This window comes from Caretta caretta, chromosome 7 (genome assembly GCF_965140235.1).
Source record: "Caretta caretta isolate rCarCar2 chromosome 7, rCarCar1.hap1, whole genome shotgun sequence".
In the NCBI taxonomy this organism is placed as follows: domain Eukaryota; kingdom Metazoa; phylum Chordata; order Testudines; family Cheloniidae; genus Caretta; species Caretta caretta.
Genome location: NC_134212.1, coordinates 2,058,223 through 2,082,280, shown reverse-complemented (window position 1 = coordinate 2,082,280; position 24,058 = coordinate 2,058,223). Strand labels below are relative to the sequence as shown.

Genomic DNA, 24,058 nt, shown 5'->3' with positions numbered 1-24,058 from the left:
GTGTTGTCAAGGGCCTGCAGGAAGCAGAAGTTCTGTGTCTTGCTGTTTGAAATGCACACCTTAAAACTTCTGGAAAATACATCTTTTCTTCAGAAAATGTGCAGGGTTTTTTAAGTTCCTAATTCATCACAGGTTTCAGAGTAACAGCCGTGTTAGTCTGTATTCGCAAAAAGAAAAGGAGGACTTGTGGCACCTTAGAGACTAACCAATTTATTTGAGCATGAGCTTTCGTGAGCTACAGCTCACTTCATCGGATGCATACTGTGAAAACTACAGAAGACATTATATACACAGAGACCATGAAACAATACCTCCTCCCACCCCACTCTCCTACTGGTAATAGCTTATCTAAAGTGATCATCAAGTTGGGCCATTTCCAGCACAAATCCAGGTTTTCTCACCCTCCGCCCCCCCCCCCCCCCCCCCCCCACAAACTCACTCTCCTGCTGGTGATAGCCCATCCATAGAATCATAGAATCATAGAATATCAGGGTTGGAAGGGACCCCAGAAGGTCATCTAGTCCAACCCCCTGCTCAAAACAGGACCAATTCCCAGTTAAATCATCCCAGCCAGGGCTTTGTCAAGCCTGACCTTAAAAACCTCTAAGGAAGGAGATTCTACCACCTCCCTAGGTAACGCATTCCAGTGTTTCACCACCCTCTTAGTGAAAAAGTTTTTCCTAATATCCAATCTAAACCTCCCCCACTGCAACTTGAGACCATTACTCCTCGTTCTGTCATCTGCTACCATTGAGAACAGTCTAGAGCCATCCTCTTTGGAACCCCCTTTCAGGTAGTTGAAAGCAGCTATCAGATCCCCCCTCATTCTTCTCTTCTGCAGGCTAAACAATCCCAGCTCCCTCAGCCTCTCCTCATAACTCATGTGTTCCAGTCCCCTAATCATTTTTGTTGCCCTTCGCTGGACTCTCTCCAGTTTATCCACATCCTTCTTGAAGTGTGGGGCCCAAAACTGGACACAGTACTCCAGATGAGGCCTCACCAATGTCGAATAGAGGGGAACGATCACGTCCCTCGATCTGCTCGCTATGCCCCTACTTATACATCCCAAAATGCCATTGGCCTTCTTGGCAACAAGGGCACACTGCTGACTCATATCCAGCTTCTCGTCCACTGTCACCCCTAGGTCCTTTTCCGCAGAACTGCTGCCTAGCCATTCGGTCCCTAGTCTGTAGCTGTGCATTGGGTTCTTCCGTCCTAAGTGCAGGACCCTGGACTTATCCTTATCCAAAGTGACCACTCTCTTTAAAATGTGTATGATAATCAAGGTGGGCCATTTCCAGCACAAATCCAGGTTTTCTCACTCCCCCCACCCCCCTCCAAAAACCACACACACAAACTCACTCTCCTGCTGGTAATAGCTCATCCAAAGCGACCACTCTCCCTACAATGTGCATGATAATCAAGGTGGGCCATTTCCAGCACAAATACAGGTTTTCTCCCCCACCCCCACCCCCATACACACACATTGTAGGGAGAGTGGTCGCTTTGGATGAGCTATTACCAGCAGGAGAGTGAGTTTGGGCGGGGGGGGGGGGGGTGGAGGGTGAGAAAACCTGGATTTGTGCTGGAAATGGCCCACCTTGATTATCATACACATTTTAAAGAGAGTGGTCGCTTTGGATGGGCTATCACCAGCAGGAGAGTGAGTTTGGGGCGGGGGTGAGAAAACCTGGATTTGTGCTGGAAATGGCCCAACTTGATGATCACTTTAGATAAGCTATTACCAGCAGGAGAGTGGGGTGGGAGGAGGTATTGTTTCATGGTCTCTGTGTATATAATGTCTTCTGTAGTTTCCACAGTATGCATCCGATGAAGTGAGCTGTAGCTCACGAAAGCTCATGCTCAAATAAATTGGTTAGTCTCTAAGGTGCCACAAGTACTCCTTTTCTTTTTGGTGATATGGTGGAACTTCTAGTACTTAGTGCATGGATTCTGAGATATCAGGCGGCTCCTTCAGTCAACAGGGACTCTTTCCATTAAGTTTAGGGATTTTTAATATGTGGATACTGAAATACTCGCCAGTAATAGGTCCCTTGTGTTCCATGATATTGTCAGTGTGGATGCCATTTATTTTTACGTGAGACTGAAGGTGCTCTAGGTTCATGCCTTAATTCCCTTGTGGAGTTCGGGCTGACCAGCTGCAAGTGAGCATTTGCAGTTGTCTCTTCTAAACAAACAAACTGCAAACTGTTAGCTACGGTTTTGAACAGTCACATCCATGTTTAGAGACGTGAAGGCCCCCAGAGGTGCCCTTGATGTGCTCATGCAACAAAGAGTTATGTGGGGCATGTAGACATGGGCACGCGCGCTCCAGCCTTCCTTAAAGTGCTTAACTTTAAGCACGTGCTTAACTCCCATTTGTTGCATCAGCGATGAGTGATGCGGCAGGCAGAGTGGCAGGAAAGAGCTCTGTATTCAGCATGCACAGAGGCCAGCTTTATATTCAGAGAGCCCTGTGTTTGTCTCGTAGCCACCTTGCCCAGCTTGCACTCCTGAGCCCCTGGTGACATACCAAACCGGGTCCCTCCAGAAACTTCGCCCTCTTCCTGCATTTCCACTCGTCGTAGTGCACCTTTGACTTCAGTGTTCAAGTTAGGGGTGTGCTTTGCTAAATTGGCACCTCAGGGGGTGCACCTCTGTAAAATTCCAGCCTACAGCACAAACTGTACAGATAGAGATATATCACTAAGTTCTGCTTCTTGTTTAAGCCGGGGTGAATTTTGGCGGCCAGGTTATAGACTCCTTAAAATCAGGGAGCACTGCTGATACACCTGACACAGCCCTAACTGTGGCAACGTGACTGATGGCATTATTCCATTTCACCCGAATGCCCGAAATCATTTCTGCGACACAGACGTTTGCTGGCAGCGCACAGTCAAGGCCTGCCAGCACCACTGCAAACTGTGGTACTAGCTTGAAAGAAAGAGCTTCATTTGAGCAGCTCGCCAGGTTACCCAAAGTCAGCCCTTTTGTGTATGAATACAGGCTTAGCTGAGATTTCTCAAACTCGTCCCACCCTCTGGCCATCTGAGAGCCAGATTGCTGTGGGTAGGCGAACCATACATCTGTAGCCGTTTGGCAAAGCATCACACTTCAAACATCTTTGGGAGCAGAAGGCATTCAGAATGCTGCAGAATTTTCCATCGACCCAGAGAGTTTGAAATGGCCTTTGCCAGATCCTTTTTTGCCTCTATGCAACAAAGGAGATTGAACTTCTGAGTGAATTAGCAAGTGCAATGGTGCTGCAGTGCCGACCCTTCATGGCAAGAAAAGGCCAAGTCAGCTATTCCTAATTGTAATGGAGGTGGGTTTTTTAAAGCTAACAGCAAGATCTTTGTGTGTCTTTGAATAGAGCCATAAATACCTGCTTGATACTTCGTTTCCTCCCTGCCTTACCCTATCTGTTATTCCAAAGATATTAAAGCTGTTGCTATTTTTTTAAACATCTTTCCCAGATCCCATCAAAACTTGCTCCATACAGATGGTTTTTTAATATAATTTCTGCAGAATGCAGCATTTTGGGGCTTGTTGGGGGTTTTTTTGTTTAGCAGATCCAGAGTTATAAAAGGAGTTGGCTTGGGCACTGGAACCTTGGTGCAAGTTGAGTTGCCATGGAGACCTGTTGTGTTTAATATTTGTGCTTTGGCAGATAAAACGCTGCTTGAGTTTAGAATACCACTGGGATGGCAAATTCTTGGAAATGACTACGAGACTCGCCAGTGTTGCAGCTGAGCATGTTGAGTGCATAATGTAGGTTATTTCATCGTGTCAAAGCAGCAACAGAACCATTCCAACTAGCTGTGATAAGCCACATTGCAATACAGTATATGAGTTGTGGCTTTTAGATGACTTATGCAATGCATCTCCTCCCACTACACGATAAAAGTGTTGATACTACACCAACCCAGTTCAGTAGCCACCATCACTAATTTACTATTCTGCCATTACTGTACTGAGATTTGTTCTTTTTTTATTACAATAAAATACAGACAGGATATGCAAATGAGCAATGGGTTACTTCCTAGAGTTGTATTCGTAAGTCACCATTCAGGAGAGGTAGATTGTTAGAACACTCCATTCAGCCAGTGATTTTAAGAGCCCTGAACAGCCACATTTATACCCAAGCTTCTGGAATCTTGGTCAAGTTTTGACTTTCTGGCAATCTCCAGCAGGAACAGGGTTTCCTAGAATTATGAACATTAATGCTCCCTCCATGTGAGTCCTGACCCCACCATCAGAATCATGCTTCAGGCCTCTAGTTTTACACTGGTGCCCTATCATAGAATATCAGGAATATCAGGGTTGGAAGGGACCTCAGGAGGTCATCTAGTCCAACCCCCTGCTCAAAGCAGGACCAATCCCCAATTTTTGCCCAAGATCCCTAAATGGCCCCCTCAAGGATTGAACTCACAGCCCTGGGTTTAGCAGGCCAATGCTCAAACCACTGAGCTATCCCTCCCCCCTCGGTCCCAATCACCTAAAAACAGAGAGAAAGAGGAGGAGGAAAAGGTTTTAATGATATCATTTGGCCTGAAGCAATCACAAACATATAGAAATATGAAATACAACGCACATTCAGTCCTCCCTGAAAATCCAGCAACAGTATTTCAAGAACCTGTAAGAGGGACAATAGGAGTTTGTTTGCTGCCCTTGAATACTGCAGCACCCACTGTAGTTAAGGTAGGACTATTGTATTTAACAGATACCACCTGTTGTAGATATTTTCTAACTTTCATCTAAGCCCCCTTTTTCAGTTGTTCCTAGTTTATTTTAAAAACTCCTTTGGGGGCTGAAATGTTCCATGTTTGGTCTCTGCCCAAAGGTGAACTTTTGTGGAAAGATTGAGTGAAACCATTTTGCAATCATTCAGTCATGAACAAAAACCTTTTCCCCAGATGTTCTAGCCAGAAAATTAGTACTCAAATAACTCAACCATCAGAAACTAGGAATTGCAAACTTGGCTTGTTTTGTAGATCCCGCTGAAGCTTAAAAATCAAAGGGCTCTGAAGAGGAAAAGCTCAATAGCGTTAAAGTTATACCTTTTGAAAGTCAGCACTTTTTGCATGTGTGCATTAGAATTTTTCCACACATTTTTATGAAAACATATAAATAATTTATATTGGCATATTTCCAGGTTAAGGGGGCATTTGTTAAGGTCATCCCAGTTAAGGTTGCATTAGTCAAGGATGCCTCAGTTGGCAACATTAATCACTGAAACATCGTGAAATTATTTTGTTCAAATAGTGATCGATTTTAAGTGTCAATGAGATCAACCAAACCAGCTAACTTTGACATTTCTAGCTTCAGCCCTATTTAAATTTTCTATGCTGGAATAAAAACAGCAGAGTAGCAGACACCCAGTTAATGGAATCCCCTCGTTAGTGAAGCCAGCAGAACTTGTGAGCACCACTGGTTGAGAGTTCTATATCAAGAACATTGCAAGGTCGGCCAAGAAAGGATTTCTAAAGGGCTGCTGACTTAGGAAGAAGGCCTCAGTGAAGCACAGTGCTGCTTCAGCCACAAAGCCCAAGAGTCTGTGGAGCTCATTAACACTGCCAGGGACCCATAAGCCTATTGTTTGTATTATAATAAGCAAGATGGGGCAGGGGCTCTTGTTCTATTTGTCAAACACAGAGCGAGAGGCAGTCCCTGTCCTGGAGAGCAACAATCAAAATAGAGAAGCCAGAGAAAGGGTGGAGGGAATGGACATACCATACAAGTAGCGTGAACAATGGGACAGCTTGTAGATGCCGTGCGGAGTGGGGGAAGGTTGTGGATCGGTTGGTTTCCTGTTTTCCTTTTTGTGGGGGTTGTTCAGAGGGAAGGAGACTATAGCTACGAGGAGGGGGCAAAGTTAAAGGGGAATTGAGAAGGGAGGCGCAAGGCATGCAGAGTGATGCTGGAAAGGAGAGACCATCAGGGAGGGAGCGGGCAGCCAATCAGCAAAAGGGAAAGAATTTCAGAGTAAAATCTGTAAAAAGTCGTCAGGTCTCCCCTGAACAGCTCTGGCCCAGGGGTGCTGGGGCAGAGCCTCAGCCCAGAAATAAAGCTTCTCAAGCCTAATAGCCCTGGGTTTTGTTCTTTCTTTGCTTTTGTTTTTAGTCATTTCCCGCCCCCTCAATCCCTTTTGTCTTTTAGAAACCTGCTGGACCCAGCCTCAAGCTGTAACCAGCCATTGCACCTGTCCACTGAGTGATTACTTTCACTTCCCTTTAGAGGGGAGCTAATCCACTTAACATTCCTTGAGATTTTTCTCATGCACCCAGACGGGCAGACGAGGCAGCCAGAGCCCTTTAATGACAGCACCTGGGGCACCAGCATAACAAGTCTCTGCCAGGTATAGGAATATATGGTCCCGTGGTTGTGGTGCACGGCCATAAAGTGATCCATTTTTCCAAGACGGGGCATTTCCAGAGTGAATCCTTCCTAGTTAGAGATAAGTCGAAGGACCCCAAATACATTCTCTGTGAAGTGTATCTCCTGTCTCGTAGGTAAATGACGTCACTGTGACCCAAAGAGCAGAAACAAATGAGATATAGGGATGGGGTTTATCGCTCAATTCACCCTCTGAGTTTGGGTTTCCACTCCAGTCCAGAAAATATAACTTAGCCCTGAAAGAGAGTAATGCTAGTGACGGCGAGACTGGCTCCCAGGGGAAGAGAAAGCATCATGCCACTCCAGAATCCATCACCCCAGCCTGGATAGTATTCAGAATAAGAACATATGAACGGCCATACTGGGTCAGACCAATGGTCCATCTAGCCCAGAATCCTGTTTTATGTTCTTATAGGCAGCAGGTTTAAAACAAACAAAAGGAAGTGTTTTTTCACACAATGCACAGTCAACCTGTGGAACTCCTTACCAGAGGATGTTGTGAAGGCCAAAACTATAACAGGGTTCAAAAAAGAATTAGATTAATTCATACAGGATAGGTCCATCAATGTCTATTAGCTGTTTGCTAGAAGCTGGGAATAGGCGATGGGCTGGATCACTAGGTGATTACCTGTTCTGTTCATTCCCTCTGGGGCACTTGGCATTGTCCACTGTTGGAGGACAGGATACTGGGCTAGATGGACCTTTGGTCTGCTTCAGTATGGCTGTTCTTATAGTTATGTTCTTATGTTCTGTCTTCCAACAGTGGCCAATGCCAGGTGCTTCAGGGGGAGTGTACAGAACAGGGCAATTGGAATGATTCACCCTGTCTTCCCCTTCTGGCAGTTAGAGATTTAGGGTCGGACCGAGCATGAGGTTGCATCCCTGACCAGCTTAGCTAATAGCCATTGATGGACCTATCCCCCATGAACTTATCTAGTTCTTTTTTTTAATCCAGTAATACTTTGGCCACCACAACATCCCCTGGCAATGAGTTCCACAGGTTGACTGTGGGCTATGTCAAAAACTAATTCCTCTTGTTTGTATTAAACCTGCTGCCTATTAATTTCATTGGGTGACCCTTGGTTTTTTATTGTGGGAAAGGTTAAATAACACGTCTCTATTCACTTTTCCACTCCATTCATGATTTTATAGTCCGCTGTCATATCCTCCCTTAGCCATCACTTTTCTAAGCTAAACTGCCCTAATCGTTTTAGTTTCTGCTCATACAGAAGCCATTCCATACCCTGGATCATCTTTGTATCCTTCTCTGAACCTTTTCCGGTTCCATTATATCCTTTTTGAGATGGGGCAACCAGAACAGGACACGAAATTCAAAGTTTGGCGCACCATGGATTTATATAGTGATAATGATATTTTCTGTCTTATTTTCTATCACTTTCTTAATGGTTCCCAACATTTAGTTCGCTTTTTTGACTGCCGCTGCACACTGAGTGGATGTTTCCAGAGAATCATCCATGATGACTTCAAGATCACTTCCTTGAGTGGTAACAGCTAATTTAGAACTCAGAATTTAAATCTCAGAATGGGACTGTTAGAGTTCAGCGGATGCTTAGATCCCTCCTTAGTCAGAGGGAAGGCCAGGTTCGTATGGGGCCCGGCAGGAGGAGAGGATGAAAACAGAAGATGGGGAAGGTCTGCACAAAACTACCTGCATTCCAAGCAGCGCTGCCATTCGGGAGTTGTAGTGAGGATCATTCCATCCAAGTGTAGGTTTTTTCTTTTCTAAATCTAGTGTTTGAAAGCACATTCAGTGCCCCCAGCAAAAGCTGATTGACAGTGTGTTCTATAACACACATCAGGTTGGGACTGAAAACAGCCTAAACTGGGAATGGCTTGGCTATTGAAGTGTGGCTGGAAGCCCTTGCTGAAAACAGACACCCCCACGCTGAGTAGCAGGAAGGGCATGTATTGTTCATCACCTGGATTTTGTTTCGCACTCTGGTGACACTTGCAAACATGCAGTTCTGTCTCCAGAATACCAGACCTCTGACAGGGGCCCAAAAAAGGCCAGAGAAAATTATCCACTGATGCTGTAATGCCAGAGACAGCTGCATGGCTGAAAGACCTCAGTCTGTGGTGGGTACAGGGATATTAATTCAGTATAGATCTTGGCAATTAGACAGAAACCTGACATTTTAGCTACATCTTGCGCCGTGGGTCTCAAAGGCAGCGTCTAGCAAACTAACAAGTATGCATACAAGTCTGGGGAGCTACAATTTTCCTGATGTGGCAGGTTCCAACAATGCATTTGCAGTTATCTAATACTCCAGAGAAACCATGCTTTTCAAACCCCAGCTGGTGATTTCCCAAAGCATTCTACCCACCCTTGGTTTAAGGGGAGGCAATCAGTGCTCCACATTGGGCTGGACAGAATGGTCATTAACCCTCTCCTGTAAAATGCGGAGGTGGACCAGAAAGGAGGTTGGCTTCAGGTCCACAAGTTTGGTGGTGATTTTAGCTCTGGGTCCCATTGTACAACCAATGTTTGGAGCAGTACTTGGGCTCAGATAAAAGGTTCTGGTTTGGGCCCCTCTCGAATAAAATATGTGTAAAACTCAATAGTAATGACACTGTAACTATGCCAAACCCACTAAAGTTGTCCATCAAAACCTAGATCTATACAAACATTCAAAGATAAGGAGGGAGAAATGTCACCTAAGCTCCTCCCCTAAGTGAGCCATATGGTTTAGAAGAAAAGTCTGTGTCCTGTGTCCTGGCCAGACTGGGTATTCAGGGTCACACATGATGATGCATATACTGGAGATCTGTGAATTGCTTATGAAGCAGAACTTCCCCGTTACTTTTGAAACAGGTGATGTGACAAAGGCTCACTGTATTTTTTTTGAACGAGGTGTCCTGCATGCTAGACACAGCATAAACCTAAGTGAAGCAAGAAGTTGCTATAGAAACTTCCTTTATATTGATATCAGAGTAAATATTTGCTTAACACTTACCTAACTTGTTGACATGCCTGTTTCAAGTACTGCAGCTCTGCAGTGACTTTGACTGTGCTCTGAAATGCAAAATTTAGGTCAAGATTCTCCTTTAAGATCTGCTCAGCAGTGAGACCTGCACCGGTCAGGCTGCAGAATATGCACTGTGTGCTTCTGAGAGGAGAATTTCTCCCTTACTCTTTGGGCCTAGGCATTGCCTTGGTAAACATTTAACAAAGGGAACTCCTCCTTTCGCCACTCCTTTCGCTAGGTGTGGTAATCTTGTTCCTTTAAAAGGAAATGGCTTTCCCCCTCTTATTCCTCACGTCCTCTTCAGTTTGAGGTCTTGGTTCCTATTTCACCCCACTTTCTCCCCTCTTTGACTTGCATGCTGCCTAGGTATACACAGTCTAACAGCAGGCGGTGAGCACATGAATAGCTGCTGCAGAGAAAGCTGGCCTAACCATTTCCTGGCATCCAGTGCTTTAGAAATCTCATGTTTTTATTAAAATTAATTGATTCCTGACTCTAGATCTTGATTACGCCCAGCTGGACTCTGCATTGTTATGAATGTAAACATTCAGGGCCCAGTCCCCCACTGGTGTAAGTCAGCACAGTTCCATGTCTGACGGGGCTTTGCAGATTAAACCAGTTGATGATTTGGGCCTAAACCAGGGCTGGTTTACATTCTGCAAAACCAAAACCAGTGGTGGTTTGGATCCTGGCCCCCTGCGACCCAAACCTCACTGCACCGGCTAGGGCATGGCTGGAAGGGTTTGGGTTTGGCCCATTTCTAACTTCAATGGTCAATGGTCATTTAGGCATCGAGGCAAGCAGGAGTAGGGCCCAATATCTGCCACGCAGCCTCTCTCTCTCTGTACGTATCATAGCGACAGCCCCAAGAGCCCCACTCCACGGTCTGCTCTGACTGGCTCAGATAGATGCGCCGGCCACTTGACCGCCTCTGGTAACTCTCCAGGCAGGCGGCCAATCCACCCCAGAGGCTTTTCAGCCACAATACTTGTTCCTTTCTCTGGAAAAACAAAGCAAAGGCAGCTCCTCTCAAGGACTGAAATGTTACATGAGGCTTCTCGGACTAATAACAAAGGCCGTGCCCTTCTCCCTCAGAGCCGTATGAACGCCAGGTGTCTCTGTGCCTCCAGTTTCACCCTGGAATACAAAAGGGAAGGACCACTAAGGCAGAAAGGTGAGAGAATTACAACAAGGCCAGGAAATGCAGGTGTCAAGTTGTCATTTCCAAGCCTTTTGCTTTGGTCTTCTCTCTCACGTTCTTTCCAAGCTAGAAAGGAGGAGCACGTTCTATGGTGGCCTTCCAATTCTGTGTGTCAATGAATGTAAACGATTCTGAGATGGGTCAGTTCTCTGCTTGTCTGGCACAGAGACAAGTAGCTTTAGTCTGAGGTATGGACAAGCACCCAAAGCTCCCCCTGCTGCTCCATCAGCGGGCTTCAGCCTGACCTGTGGGCCCCCCTGTACATGGGAGAGGCAGTTCAGGCTCCAGGGCATCTTGTCTCCTCCTCTCTCCTGAAGCTGCCCTCCAGGGCGCCAAGTGGTACAATGGCTTCTCTGAGTCTCCTCCTGCCTACTAGAAAATGGACTGAGGCCTCCACACCTTGCACAGCTCTGCATGGGTGGGGAGGAAACTGCCACATGCTGAGCCCAAGCCAAACGCCCACCAACGTCCATGGCCTTTCTCAGATCTACACACTCTGGCCTTTTTCACCCTGAAAAGCGCCTTCCCTAGAAAGCCTGAAATGTCTAGCGATGAGGAAAGGGAACGTATGTGAACAGCAAGTCAGTGGCTTTTATAGGGGCTGGTAGGGCTGCCAACTTTCTAATCACACAAAACCAAATGCTCTAGCCCCGCCCCTGACCCGAGGCCCCGCCCCCACTCACTACTTTCCCCCTCCTTCAGTGACTTGCTCTCCCGCACCCTCACTCACTTTCGCTGGGCTGGGGCAGGGGCTTGGGGTGTGGGAGGGGGTGAGCACTCTTAACTGGGGGTGTGGGCTCCAGGGTGGGGCTAGAAATGAGGGTTTCAGGGTGCAGGAGGGGGCTCTGGGCTGGGGCAGGGAGTTGGGGTGCGGGAAAGGATGAGGGTGCCGGCTGGGGGTGCTGGCTCTGGGGTGGGGCTGGGGATGAGGGATTTGGGATGCAGGAGGGGGCTCCAGGCTGGGGGATGGGGCTGAGGGATTCGGAGTGCGGGAGGGGGCTGCGGGTTGAGGCAGGGGGTTGAGGTGCGGGGGGGTGAGGGCTCCATCTGTGGGGGTGCAGGCTCTGGGGTGGGGCTGAGGATGAGGAGTTTGGGCTGCAGGAGGGGGCTCTGGGTTTGGGGGCTCAGGGCTGGGGCAGGGGATTGGGGCTTGGGGTTGGGCAGGCTTACTGTGTACTGAACTTTTCACCCCAATTACGCTGATGTAATGGGATGTGATTTGTTTTTCTTCATTCCCAGCGTGCTGGGGCTCTAGCCCCATTAACATGCAACGGGAAGCTGTTCAGAACTGAGTCATTTTCCTCAGCAGTATTCGTTCTTACAGAAGTTTATTTGCTAGCAACCCATTTTAAGTTTGGTGAACTCTTACTGATTCTGGAAGAATCACCCTAGCCGGCCTTGTTCCATTGATTGCTCTTTCAAATGGATTTTATAGCTGAAAAGAGAAAGATGTTGCAAACCAACAGTTTGCCGTGCTGTTCCCCGGGCCCAAATGCCCCCACAGTATGCTCTCCAAACCAGTGTAAAAGAGAGAGAGTTCCTGACGTAGTGCTGCATCCACTTGCTTCCTGAGGTTACGCTGCACTGATTTGTAAATTTCCAAACTGTACACGCAGGTGGTTGTGAGTGAGTGGTTAAGAATGAATTCCTCGTTACAGGCCACTTCAATTTCTGCATGCATGCATCCTGGCACAAACCTCGTCAGCCTGGCTGTGCATTGCGCTAAAAGACCCTTGAAAGTTCGCGTACTTTATCTCTCAGTCTGTGGTTTTGGTCATTTTGTATAAATATATATTTTTTAAAGTTATTGAACTTTGCACAACATCAGCAGGCTTGTCTGACATCCAAAATATTGTCAATTACAACATCACAAGCACAGGTTTTGACATATTAACAATGAGATGTGTGAACTGTAATCTTGATGCTCTGGGGCACAGGGTTGGGTAAAAAGCAGTAGACCAATAGGGTATCACTGACAGTTTAAGATTTCATACATTTCATACAATTTATGACAATTTCTTCAGAGCAGTTTATGGGGTCACATCCTGTTGTCATGGGTCCACCAGGCTCTGCGCTCGTTAGGGTCTGGATACATGAGCAGTAAGGTGCACAGGAGCAGCACCCCACGGGAGTATCTGGGCCAGTGTTTGTCTTTTGTTTTATTATGACCTATTTCATTGTCGTAAACGATTGCAGCGTAGCGACGGGCATTAATCGATCATTGTCATTAAATGCTGTAGCCAGTGAACTGAGCAGCTGCCACTGCTTAACAAGTGGACTAATTCATTTGTATAAAATTCACACTGTCATGGGGATTTTCTGAACAGCAAAATTTTTTGCATGGGTACATGCACACCCACACACACCAAGCCACACACCCCCACACACTTAGCTTGTAAGCTCTTTGGGGAAGGGACCCCCTTTTTGTTGCGTTTGTACAGCACCAAGCATCCTGGCTCTTCACTGGGGCTACCTGGTGCTACTAAAAAACACAAACACACACATACATACCGGCACACACATACATACACCACCCGGGGTCGGGGTGAAAGGAAGGTGTACCTGTTGGATTTTTGACCTCAAATTCAATTTGTTCCTGTCTATACTGAGCCTTCTCTTTTCTCTTCCAGCGTCTATGTATTCAGAAATACAGAGGGAGCGGCCTGAGGTTAGGAATTTCATGTCTCACCCAGACTACATAGATGGAAACCAGGATCTCATCAAACCTAAGAAGCTCCTAAATCCTGTAAAAGCCTCGAAAAGCCACCAAGAGCTCCACAGAGAGCTGCTTATGAACCACAAAAGGTGAGGCAAAGACGCCAACGCCTCTTCAGCGGCCTTTGCATTGGGCTGGAGACTGTGGTTTCTGGTGTCACATCAGTGCAGGCAGCAGTGACTCGTCAGAAAGCCACAGGCTGGGTTTTTGACGATTGCGGCAAATCGCTTTACTGTTATGACAGGTTTCAGAGGAACAGCCGTGTTAGTCTGTATTTGCAAAAAGAAAAGGAGGACTTGTGGCACTTTAGAGACTAACCAATTTATCTGAGCATCAGCTTTCGTGAGCTACAGCCCACTTCATCGGATGTATACCGTGGAAACTGCAGCAGACTTTATATACACACAGAGAATATGAAACAATACCTCCTCCCACCCCACTGTCCTGCTGGTAATAGCTTATCTAAAGTGATCAACAGGTGGGCCATTTCCAGCACAAATCCAGGTTTTCTCACCCTCCACCCCCCCCACACAAATTCACTCTCCTGCTGGTGCCACAAGTACTCCTTTTCTTTTTACTGTTATGGGCAAACAGCAAAAGGCGTGAAACAGGCTACAGTGGGAGGCGGCTTTTCTCTGCCATGCTGTGACCCAGATTGTAAAAGAATCGCTCTGTCATTCGGAAAAGCTAGGAAGTTCCTAAAAGCTAGTGGCCTGCTTTTCAGAGCTGCAGAGCGCTCACCAGCCATTCCAACGGAAGGCAGTGGGAGCTGCAAGTGCTAAGCACCTCCGAGAATCAGATCGCTCAGCCAGCTGAACCCTCCGAGTCTTGTCTTGTGTCCCACAAACATCCCTCCCTCCTGTCTTACTCCCCCTGCCCACCAGGCAATGCCATGATTTACAGCCCATCTATGCCTCTTGGAGTGTTTGGTGTGAATTTTTTGCTGGGGAAAGGTGGACTGCTCTGTTTATTGACAGCGCAGAAAAATGCTGACACCCATTTCCCTACAAGCAGACTGGTGCTAGGTTAATGCCTGAGCTAGCATTCATGGGCCTGATTCTCCAGTATGTTCCTCCTGTTTAACCATGTTGTAATTAATGGAGTTACAGCAGTGTAAAGCTGGAATATGGCAATAGGGAATTAGGCCCAACAGGTGCATCAGCACTCCCGCAGTAACGTGGAAAGTGATGATTTCGAAAGCAGCTGGGTAAAAGCACATTTGGTACAGAGCCCTTTGAGCAAGGAGCGAATTCTACTGACTCTCAGTGGGATGTTTCCTAACAGTCTGAGCTGTTTGCAAATCTGACATCATCAAATAACAATAATATCCATTTGCTTGGCTAATTATAAACAGCAGCCAGACTGATTGAAAGTGACATCAGTAATCGTAAGAGACAAATCAAGGTATTTAATCTGCTAACAATCAAGCCCTCCAAAAGTAAATTGGGGTCATTGATATTGACACAACCTGGACTTGGACTTGACCCTGACATTACAGGTGATAATGTGGACTTGGACAGGTCACCTGCGCACACCACGCTGGGAGCAGAGCAGAGAATGCACTTCGTTGAGCTTAACTTTTCATTGATCAATACAAAAGTGAGCTGCAATTTGATGGTAGAGCGCTGGGCATGCTGCCTTATGTTACTTCCCCTTAGCCCACTAGATGTCCCCAGAATGCAGCCAAAACTACCACAAGCTCGCTCTCTCTTTTGAGAACCTCAGACATCTTTTCTTTAAACTCCAGTTAGGTTTCTCAAAGCTTCAGTTGGCCCCCTTCCCCTCCCCCGCCCAAGGCCTTGTGAAAAGTGACCAAGAAAATCCTTTTTCCAGAAGAATGCATGATGCCCTGTATCGTACAAAATGTGCCTCATATCTGCCGTTAAATATAACTGTGTTCAGAATATTTCATCCAGCTTTAAAGGGCTTTAGGGGCTGATCCAAAGCGCATTGATTTACATGGAATTTGGATCAAACCTACAGAAATGTGGCAGATCACAGTATAATCAGTCTTTCCCCATAGCGGACAGCTGTAAAACTTTTGATTCCTCTCCCTCAAAAAATAAAACTTCCCCAACTACTTCTAGAAGTTCAGTAAAATGTACAATTCCAAACTACTCCAAATTGTCCTCCAAGGACACTGACTTTCCAATTGCCCTGGACAAGGGGGCTTGGTCAAGGCCATTCTGTGTCAATATCACTGAGATCACTTCTTAATAAGCTCGTCTGTTAGTTTCTTACAATTTAGCACAGTCAGACTAAAGTTAAACAAAGTCTTTGCTTCTCAAAGTTCAGCAAGTGTAGATGTGTCCCTATAAGTGGATCGGTTCATATGAATTTATAGCTGAGCAAGCGTTGCAAATGTGTCAAGTATGGAGTCACCATGAGGCAGAAGTGATTACAGGAGATTTTAGTGATTTATATCAAAGGGATTTTTAATATTGACAAGGGACAGGTTCAGCTTCTCTGTGGTGGGGAAGATTTTAGACCCTCCCCCAATCCTAGAAGAAGAGTAGGGACCCTCACACTGTAGTGTAAAGAGAGGAAAAAAGGTGATCTTGTGTTTGGGGCATTAGACTCATGAGGACACTGGGTTCTCTGTCACCAATTCCCTATGCAGCCCCGGGCAAGTCACCTGAGCCTCTCACTCATTCTGTTATCTCGCCAGGGCAGGTTGCCCAACCCTTCCCATTCTAAACCCCTGGTTTCAGGTACTGATGACTATTTGGGTTGAAACTGTCCATGTCAGGTGTCTGTTCAGGCTGAATTGTTTTTTAAAAAGTTTCAGCCAGAGTGGCCAAGCTTGTGAGGGAACAGGCAGAAGTGAAACCCACTGGCAAAGTGCGTGTGTCTGTGTGTGCGAGAGAGCGACAACCTGCTCTTGCTGTCAGTTGCTGCTCAAACGGCAGAGGGGTGTGTGTGAGGTGGATCTGAAGGGTCTAACCCAGCCGATCACCCACGTGCGTGTCACTATGATGCCAGTTTGCTTTTTAAAAAAACCTAGGAAATTACACACACAAAAACAGTGCTGAAAGAACATTAAAGTGGCATAGCTAAGCCCTCACAAGTTAGGAAATGCCACAGTTAAGTCGGCCTGTACACCACCCACCCTGTGCACTGACTGAGGCAGGGGTCCTAATGAAAATAACAATATGTGCCCATGTAATTGGTGACTGTCTCATAATGCATATGCACAGGAAGCTTTAATTTTGGCATTTCCTGACTTCTGAGTGTTTGGCTTTGTTATTTTAATGTGGTTTTGGTGTGTTTTATAGATAGAGAATCAACTAGTCATGAGTTCTTCTGACCTGGTGTCTTAGGGGTTCATGTGGCCCATTATGAAGAAGGTTGGAGGCGTTTTAAAAATCCAAATCTAGCTCTGGTTGGATTTTGAACATCCCAATGATGGAAGGTGCTTGAATCTAGGGATTTGCTTCAGGACCTTCTCTCGTGTGCCCACAATGTGCTGACACGCAGGTGAAAGCTCCGGACATGTCTCATTTCCAGTGAGCCCATCAGGTCGCAGACCTCGGCTCCTCGGACCAGCACTGCTGTATTAATACACATCTCAGGGGTGAAACTGCCTCCGTTATTGACAGACACTTGTGCGTTCAGGAAAAGGGGCCTTTTATTTTGGCCAAAAGACCCAAACTCTCTACATCAGGCAGGAGCATCACTCTGTTAGCTCCAGCTCTAAAATCAGCAGAGCCATAAAGCGAGTGGAGGTGGACCTAGACTAGATACAGTGAGGAAATAAACTGCTTGAGGGCTAGAGGTAAACTGCAGGGCTAATTGCTGTCACCCACTCCCCCTGCCGGTAAAAAAGAAAAAACTCAGGCACTTAAACAGCCTTATAAAGTTAGACACGATTAAGGTTACGTTTTAGTCACCGGGACTGTTAGTAAAAGTCATGGACAGGTCACGGGCAGTAAACAAAAATTCATGGCCCGTAATCTGTCCATGACTTGTACTCTATACAAGTCCCCTGACTAAATCTTGGGTGCACTAAGGCAGGGGGTGGCCTGCGGGTGCTCGGGGCAGGGAGTGGCCCAGGAGTGCCGTGGGTGCTCTGGGGGGGGCAGTGCTTGGCCCAGGACCCCCATGGGTGCTGGGGGGGATCGGCAGCGGTGCGCAGCCAAGGACCCCTGCAGGTGTTGGGGAGAGGGGGGACGGGTGGTGGCAGCCAAGGACCCCTGCTGCTGCTGGGGCGGGGGGGGGGGGCACAGCGATCGAGACCTCTTCTTCTGCTGCTGGGTGATGGAGGGGGCAGTGGCCTGAGACTGCCCCAGCAGCAGCCGTGCAGCTGGCCCAGGGGCTGCCCATGCTTGGGCAGCCCCAGAGCCAGCTGCACTGGCCACTGCAGAAATCATGGAGGTCCTGGAAAGTCACAGAATCTGTGACTTCCATGACAGGCTCACAGCCCAGTGATCCCTTTTTAGAATTAGCTACAAATCAATAAGAAAGGCCACTGCAGACTGTCCCACTTCCCCCAGCTCACAGAACCTGACGGTGGCAATGGACATGGGGCACCAGATCTGGCTAGCTTTCTATGCCCATGATTCCCAGCCACCCACTGTAAACATCACGCATGTTACACATCCCCTATTAATGCATTAATGGGTTAACAGCAGATACATATCGCTACATGTTCCCAGCCAATAAACTTCATTAACCTATAGTTAAAGTGTAAAATCTTCATTATGTTATTTTAATGTTGCTTGGGTTTTGCATGTAGTTTCGGAGAGTGGATAAGCTCCACCCCAGGAATAAGTGAGTTTCCATCTCATTTACTGTGATTTATTTCGATTTTGGCACCAGGCCGTGCGTCATTGTTCGGTGGGTGAGGAAGGGCCATTTAGAACCCCATTCAATGCCCACTGAAACTGTCGGGAGTCTCTCTGTTGACTTCAGCGGGCTTTGGCTCAGGTCTTCCATGTTCCTGTTTGGATCTGAAGACTGCGCCCCAGCTCTCTGAATCGGCAGGCTCCACACACCTCTAACAGCAATGAGATTCAGGGCTGAGGGCGGAAGGGCTCCGGCTCAGAAATACTCTGTGCTCTATTCACAGAGGCTTGGGGGTGGAGAGCAAGCCTGAGCTCCAGCGAGTGCTTGAGCACCGACGGCGAAATCAGCTGCTCAGGCAGAAAAAGGAAGAAGAAGAGGCAAAGAAACTGCAATCTCCATTTGAACAAGAGCTCCTGAAGCGACAGCAGAGGCTGGATCAGGTAGAAACTGAATTTTAAATCACTCCCAATGTTATATTAAGTGCCCTGCACAAGGGCCACGTCCAAAGAGAGGGTTTGCGCTCCATCAGAACGGAGCCATGGCCTTATCTCTACCCCGAGCGCGAGGCGGTACTGGCTGAGTAGTGGCACGCAAAGCCAGTCGGCCCCCAGCTGGCAGCCTCTGGCACAACACCTCCCGGAGACTGCCGGAAATTGTTGACCAGAAAATGCCCATCGCTCAAACCAAAACCTTCCCCGGGAAAGTATTGGGATGGACAAAGCTTTTGCTGGGAAGGTTTCTCGGGTCCAGGATGGAATTTCTGGTCAAACGCAGGGAGAGGGCGACCCACCTGGAAATAGCCAGTAATCCAGCAGTTAGGGTTGTTACCTAGGCAATGTGGAGCCAGGTTCAGGTCCTTGTTCTGCCTGATGCGGCCTCTCACATCCCAGGTGCACGCCCTCACCACTGGGTTATTGGCTAGTCTCTCTGTCACTCGCTCTCAATTTCCGGGTGTAAAATTTCAAAAGGTCTCAGTCTGTTCTGCTGCAGAACGAAACCTAATGGCAACACCTTGACATTTGTCACAAACCGGTATTTTTGTTGCCGGCCAGCCCTACTCGACAGCATTCCTTACGCCCGTGCCTGGCAGGGACCGGCCCCTCCCTTCAGACCTGCTGCCAGCCCAGATGACTGAGTGACATTCATTCCGATTTTACTGTCTAGTTTCTCTAACTACATACAACTGAAATCTTTAGCTGTTCCAGGCGTAATAACTACATTAACATGATACTTTATAATTATCCATTGTTTATTTATGTAGGGACAGATCTGCTACCTTTACTCACATTAAGTAGTACCTGACTCTATAAATAGCTCCACTGAAACCAACGGGACTAATAGCAGAACAAGGGGCTACTCAGTGTGAGTAAGAGCAACAGACTCTGGCCAATAGTAATTAAGTATGCAACATGCAACAATGTAGTGAATGGCTTGCACTTCTGTTCTCTAGCAGGCTAATAACAGTCACTGTTCTTTCATCTAGCTGGAAAGAGGACAAGAGAAGCATGAAGAACATGCACCAGAATTTATTAAAGTAAAAGAGAACTTGAGAAGAACATCAACGCTAACTGGGGAAGAGAAAGTAGTGTAGCATCTGCCAAACCTAAGCGGAGGATCATATCAAGCTGGTGCTAATACCTACACACTGACATCTTTGTACGTGGTGGACATTTACAGCCATGTCCTTGGGGCTACTTACTGTTACTAATGCTTGCTCCAGTAGAAATGCATAAAAGGGCTTTCCCGTCCAGGACAGGGTATTTAAATGGTAAAGGTGCAGTATTTGCCAGTAGAAGTACTCACATGAGAAGATGTGGAGGCAAAAGATGTCATTTTCCCCTCAGTTTGTGGGTCCATGCTAACATCTATCCCTATTAACTCTTGGTTAACCCCTTGAGATACAGCATATGCTCAAGACAGAGGCGTTTATGGAGTGACAGGTTTGGGAGACCCTCCTAAGTAATCATCCCAGATGATCTCCGACCGTGTGGCTGCTGGTACTGAAATCTACAGGACAGCAGCTGTAGCTTGGGAGGGCTTCCTGGAAACCTACAGGTGACACCTTAAAGGGATGATCCTGCATATTGCCGGGCATGGCCTCAGTGACGCGCAGGGGCCAGATGGGAGAGCTAGAGGGTGGCTGTAAGATTTAAGCCTTAGAGAAGCTATGTGTCCTTGCAGTACTCCCCTGTTTAGCTGCTGTGAGAAACTCAAGTCCCATATCTGCGTGTTTCTGAGTCAGCCTTGCCAAACAGGATCCTGGTAACGGTCCTGAACTTACACTGAAAATCTGATAACGAACTAGGACGTAGCTACATAGCAGGTAGCACACTGGGCTGCACCGCAGAGGCCACCTCGGGTTAAGGCTAATGTCAGACACTTAAAGCAAAGACTGGGCGTTCTGAGCATTGGGGTTAACCAAACTGCACCCTGCCCAGCCAGCAGGTCCCCTTGGGCCAGAGCAGCTCATCCCGAGAGTCAGAGCAGCAGACTCATTGACTCTTCCCTCCAGATTGTTGGGCTTTGGGTCCCTCCCCCCCCCCCCAGACACCTGTTATTTTAACAGCTCTGAAAAGCGTGTTCCTGGTGCATTGCTTGACAGCTCGCACAGCTGGGGTGGAGGGGTCAGTATAAAGCCCCTCAGACCTAGCAGCAGGTCGACTTAGTGCTACTGCATAGCTGGGACCTGCACCAGTTTTTGTGAGTGAGGAGCAGATGTGGATCACGGCAAAATACATGGTCATGGTCCATTGTTATCCTCCTCCCCTGGAGGCCTGTTAAGGGGAGAGTGGCCATGCTCATTTGCCACGAATGCAGAGTATCTTCTAGTGTTCATGGTGGCAGCGTCCAGCGTGTGTTGCCATGGAAGGCGGCACCTTTGCAGTCAGAACTCCCTCACTCCTGACCCAAACTTCAGCTCCCCCCATGCCTGAACTTTGGGGAAGTTCCAGTCTGGAGAAAAATTCTCTGGCTCTTGGCTTCTTATCACTCACTGTGTCCCCGATAAAATGTGAGAGCAAAATAAGCTATTGGCTGCCTTTGGATACCGACTGTCTGATCACAGCAGTCAGTGGGCCTGGCCTGTGACAAAGACATCAGGTGATTAAACAATATCCACTGTGTGAGCCCCAGCGGATTCACATGCAAAATCAATGAGCACTGGGGATTCATCACATCTTTCTTAAAAAATTAAAGCAACCCCCCACAAACACATTTTCTGGTCTCCCCAAGCTCTGCTAGTTCAAGAGACTGTTGCTTATTCTGGCAGCTTGAGGAAATATCTGAACCCAGCAACGAGTCGTGAGCAGTGACCCAGGTATCTCCGGGTACTGTGGCAGCCTTATCAGACTCTGGAAGCCCTTAGCTGAATCTGGTTCATGAGAGCTCCAGCTCCCAGCACTGTCTCTGTGGAGATTAGCACCACCTCACGCAGCGTGTTTATTCTAAACTAGTGTTTGTTTCCAAAAGCTAGTGCCTCTCCTCAGCATAGAGCCAATTCCGTCTGAAATCAGCTACTCCATCCTTTCCGCTAAATGCAGCTTTTCGCTTAGCTTGTTGGGCAATCAGTGTGGAAAAAGCAGTATTGTGGGTTTTTTTAAAGAGAAATTTCTCACCGACACAAAAGGGGAGCAGTTGGGAACATTTTACATATGGCTGTGAAGAACACTGTGTTACACCCACTCAGTAGCATCAACTTAAATAACATTGTTATTAGCCAAACCTAACTGAGCCAGGTTTCTGATGGCTTCAATGCTTTCCTCCCAGGGGTTACAGCACTGGTTAAGGTGTCTTAATTAAACATGGCCAAGAAATGAAACAAACGAACATGACTTCTCTAAAGGTGAAACTCACCCCAGTGCAGACAGCCTGCACCAGTTAAGCTCCAGGCTAATCGCTCACCATAAGCAGAGCACAGGATCATATGTCCGCTCCCTGCACTGCAAAAAGAGCTAAGCGCTTGCATAAAGGAAAACCTGCAGTACTGGTAGCAACCGTGTCCTTTTAATCCATAGCATGAAAACCACCCAGCAGGGCCTGGCTAAGCTGAGGGCCAAGTCAACATGGGCGAGTCTGTAAATCCCTGTCAGTGGACTGGCTGAGTAGGCTCGTGTTGGCGGAGACCTGTGCTGTGTCACATTTTGACCAAGTGTCTCGGTTACAGGTGATGGTAAAGCATGACTGCAACCTGGGATTCACTGAGGCTGCAGGGCAGGAAAAGGTGGGGTGTATTCTAACAGAAGGGAGGGGCCAAATCATGCACTTCTGATTCAGGGTGAGTTCCCGAGCGACGCCAGAAGACATCTGCCTGCCCGTGGAGAGACAAGGCCCAAACTACAGCCGAACCGAAAGTCACAGAGGGCAGACCCACACCAGGGAGACGCCACGTGCCCCTGTGCACTGCACAGCCAGGCTCCAAAGCATCACGCGCCGTGATGGAGACTGAGCCACGCGGAGGGGGGCCAGCAGGGCCACACACTGCCCAGAGCCGCCGAGCTCGCCATAATCAACGACAGCCCAATTGCTAGAGTAACACTCGCAAATCAGTTGCCTGGTTCCCTGCTCCCTGTTCCACATGGTAGAAGAGGGGTCCCTCTGCCCTAGCCCTGGCATTCAGCCCTCAGCACAGGCTGGGAGAGAGGAAGACGTTCACCCTGAGCAAGAACTGCAAGCTCTGGCTCTAAGGGGCTGCACGTTTGAAATGATGCTGTGAGTATTTAAGGGTTTACTAGCAAGTTTAAAATTGCATCATTTTCAAACACACATATCCTCATCTGTGTTACCCAGCAACCGGTTAAGGTGTGAAAACTGAAAGCGTTTGAAAAGTCCTTTCACCGCAGATACCATTTGTATTTCACCCCCACTCTGCTCGGCCTAGAAAAATGCGGGAGACAAGTTTCTAGTCAGGTTCTGGTCCTGACCCTGGAGTCTGGCCACACTGTTCAGGTTGTAAACACTGCGGGGAATGTTTAAAGCCAAAGAAAATAAAACCAGTTGTCACGGAATTTTAAAGAAACTGATCAGTGACAACAGTACTATCATTATTACATTACTAGGTTCTGTAAAACTTTTTTTTTTTTTTTGCCTTTTAAATAAAAACCTAAATGATGGGCCTAAATTTCCTGCTAGTATCCCTTTCAAATGCTTCCGCAAATAAATGTGATTTACCCAAACGATGCACATTCCCAATATTACTAAAAAGACAACCTTTTGCATTGTTTATGCTATATAATGCTCTACATAGGATACATACTGTATGTGTGTATGTATATGCACTTATATATTATGCAATTTTATTCAAATTAACTGTTGTTGCTCACATTATTTAATGCACACATTTCTGAAGAAAGATGATCAGCAAATAAATCAAGTGATGATTGTATATTTTGCTCTTTTCCACAAGGAACTGAAAAAGCTCCATGGATGAAGGCAGACAACAGCCAAATAAAATGATTTCAAATTAAATCACTGAAGTCTGACAGTTGATTGGTCCATTAGTGCTGCAGTATCAGGCTCAACAAGAAAATGTTTTCCTCTCCAGGGCCCAGTCTTGTATTTCTTGATCACCCAAAACTCACACTGAATTTACTGAAAGTAACTATGCAGGAGCAGGCCCCATATCTGTAAGGCCTTCCTTACCCACCCTCTTAAAATCGGAAACCTTTATTTTTTTAATTTCCAAACTGAAAAGTCGAGGCCCAAATGCTTTAAAAAAAACCAGGTGAGGAACCGTAGCAAAGCGACTCTACTGAACACATCCCTCTGGTAAGGGTCTCGAGCAGCTGTGACGCTTTGGGGTTCACCCAGACCAGGAAGGGGTGGTGTCACCTCCTGCTCTGTAACCCTGGGTGCGTCTGTGTTGTGCAGCTTTGGTTCAGAGCCCTGATGCCAGCGGCTTGCTTACAGCACAGTGCCCTCCCCGTAGCTTCCACCAGCCTGTGTATGACTTGCAGGGTGATCCCAACAGCCCCTTTA

General features: G+C 47.2%; 1 protein-coding gene across 2 annotated transcripts in view; it reads left to right on the top strand.

The window, feature by feature from the left end:
- Positions 1–23,548, top strand: part of FAM107A (family with sequence similarity 107 member A) — a 68,135-nt gene extending 44,587 nt beyond the window's left edge. For both annotated transcript variants that reach the window (XM_048859388.2, XM_048859389.2), the window contains 3 exons: positions 13,215–13,389; positions 18,369–18,525; positions 19,569–23,548. In XM_048859388.2, coding sequence (XP_048715345.1) covers positions 13,215–13,389; positions 18,369–18,525; positions 19,569–19,676 — 440 coding nt within the window. In that variant the 3' untranslated portion in view covers positions 19,677–23,548. The remainder of the gene's footprint in view (positions 1–13,214; positions 13,390–18,368; positions 18,526–19,568) is intronic.
- Positions 23,549–24,058: the final 510 nt, after the last annotated feature.